Consider the following 2726-nt stretch of genomic DNA (forward strand, 5'->3'; position numbering starts at 1 on the left):
TTATAATCGTGGATCGTACTCCGTGCTGATATCATAGTTACATGATTATATGATATGGATGTATACCAAATACCAGGTTGTTATGGATCACGTTACCAAAATACGTTGAATAGATAACTGATAAATATTTTATTTGATTAAATCATTAAAAAAAATATTATATTATGTAGGTATAAGGTAGGATAATCTAAGCTAAACGGTTGTCAACATAGAAGTATTTTTGGGGATGTTGGAATTGTTTTCATGTTTGTCCTATAATCATTAAACAATAAGCATAGTTATACCCATTGACCTATTATAAATGGACTGAGCGTAGAAAGAGAAACTGCGGCCAAGAATGAGATAAAAGATGTACTCCTTTTTGGAAGAAAATATTCTTAAAATAGTTTTTCTTCCAGGCGGAAATGTATGATAAGAGCCGGTACCGGCATGGATATCAGCCTGCTATTTGCCGCTCAAATTGACTTTTCAATTTTCAACGAGTGACGACTGTTGACTAATCGACTTTTTGGTAGTTTGACTTTGAGTATTCAACATTTTTCAAAAAAATTTAGTTAATTGTATTGCTCTAATTGCTGACGAATTTTACGATGGTTTGGAGTTGTTGTATTCCTTTCTGCGAGTCCAAAGGAAATAAAGGATCCAAACTAAAGTTGCATAAGTAAGTATTAAACTCTTATAAATTTTAATTGTAACCCTTTTATTTTTCTTAGATTTCCACTTGATAAAAATCGTCAAACATTATGGGTCAAATCAATTCAAAACTTTGAACCGTCATATATAATGAAGAAATCCCATTACGTTTGTCAATGTCATTTTTTATCAACAGACTATGAGTTAAACAACCTACTAAAAAAAACTGCTGTTCCATCTGTTTTTAGTAAGTCATTTAAGTACAACATGAAAAATTAGTATCTGTTTAGACACATAATTTTTGGTTTTAATATTTTTGGTATAAACATATAGGTGAGGTTATAACGTTGCTGCCTTATACAATTTTTGAGGACAATAGTAATTTCCCATCTCAATGACTTCTTCTGGAGCAAATTGTTTACCCCAAGATGCAACAACAATATTACATGTTTCAAGCTCAAAAAAAAAAAGAAAACCGAGAAGATTATATAGATATATTATGTGGAGAAGACACTGAAATGGAAAATGATTATTGTGACAGTATTGTGGATAACATTAATAACCATATAACACATGACGTAATAGAATATATTGCAGGGGCAATTGTTAGAAAGATAAAGAAAATTATACAATGCAATGAATGTGCTGCAGTTCTATCTGCAAATAATAACTGCTCATTAATTGATATTAAAACAAGAGGTTACTTGATAAAACCATCAAAAGATGTTACAGATATATGCATCAAGGCCGAAAGAGTTTTTAAAAGTAACACTGTGTTAATAAAACAAAAAAGCAACCCAATAAACACTTTAATTGTCAAAACAACATCAACAATAGAAATAAACAAACTATTCCAAACTTTAAATAACCACATATTAAACCAGTCTCCTCTACATAACCACTTACTTCAGCTAATAAAAAATATTCTTTTATACTACTTCAAAATCCGTATTCATCATTACAATAAAAATCAATCGCAACCTCAGCAAAGAATTCGTTCAGCGCTTACAAAGATTATACATTTTAAACACCAATAAAATTGTTCAAAAATTATGCATTCATTAAATAAATTAAATAAAATAATATCTACACTTTCCTTACTTTAATACATTATTATAATATTATATAGTATATTATACATTTATAATTTGTACTTCGAAAGCTGTAAACTTTCATTATCAGTAGAGTTGTAAATAATAAACAATTTATGAAGATCAACAAGTTGTATTTTTTCATGGAACAAAAGAAATAACTTTTTCCTTTCTTCCAAATAGGAGTACTAGCTCTATCTCATTCTATGCCCAAGATTGTTACACACGAAAGATAGGAAACGCTCAGTCCATTTATAATAGGTCAATGTTAAATACTTACTTAATTATTAAAATACATTATTCCGTAAAACTATTATATTATAAAATATATCCCAGATAGCATTTTCTTAATGATAATATCCAATTAATATCATATCTTCATCACAAAAATAATAATATCAAAAAAATATTAATAAAATTTCAAATAGTTATTTTGTATGATAATATTATGAAAATATTAATAATATGACATCATTAACGAGATGATAAATTGATTATCTAAATTAATTATTATTATGTTATTAAAAACGAATTGTTTAAAATATATTTTGAATATTATAATATTATGACATTATAACAGAAGTAATAATATTATAGTCTGAAAATGTGTTTAATATATTATCAAAACCGAAATATCTAAATTATATTTTAAAATTATTAATATTATGATACCATAATTGAAATATTAAACTACAATTCTTAAAATATTATTATTTTGCTATAAAAAACAAAATGTCTAAATCATATTTTGAATTTATTTATATTATTATGATGGTATAATTAATTATTGAAATAATAAAATACTATTCTGAACATAATATGATTTTTATGTTATTATAAAACTGAAATAATTATAAAATATGTACTTAAATTACATATATATTATGTGTAGGTATTGAATTAAAGTTAATTGTAAATTATTGAGAAAACAAAAACTGTTTTACACCTTTTTAATTGTAATTGCCCACTGTGTTTAACTGCAGACTGTATATAATAGTGATC

At 25.7% G+C, this 2726-nt stretch overlaps 2 protein-coding genes across 4 annotated transcripts in view; both read left to right on the top strand.

Annotated features, from left to right (window-relative positions):
• Positions 1–2726, top strand: part of LOC100169264 (uncharacterized) — a 17661-nt gene that overhangs the window by 12993 nt on the left and 1942 nt on the right. The gene's annotated exons all lie outside the window — the stretch shown is intronic.
• On the top strand, positions 182–1708 carry LOC100572427 (THAP domain-containing protein 2-like). 3 transcript variants are annotated; one of them, XM_029489397.1, is made up of 3 exons: positions 182–661; positions 714–880; positions 967–1708. In XM_029489397.1, exon 3 carries the CDS (start codon positions 1062–1064, stop codon positions 1668–1670), a length of 609 nt encoding a protein of 202 aa, XP_029345257.1. In that variant the 5' UTR covers positions 182–661; positions 714–880; positions 967–1061; the 3' UTR covers positions 1671–1708. The 3 variants fall into 2 exon arrangements, with proteins under 3 accessions (XP_029345257.1, XP_016659942.1, XP_029345256.1); XM_029489396.1 differs by having other exon boundaries at positions 182–880.

This window comes from Acyrthosiphon pisum, chromosome A2 (assembly GCF_005508785.2).
Source record: "Acyrthosiphon pisum isolate AL4f chromosome A2, pea_aphid_22Mar2018_4r6ur, whole genome shotgun sequence".
Classification (NCBI taxonomy): Eukaryota; Metazoa; Arthropoda; class Insecta; order Hemiptera; family Aphididae; genus Acyrthosiphon; species Acyrthosiphon pisum.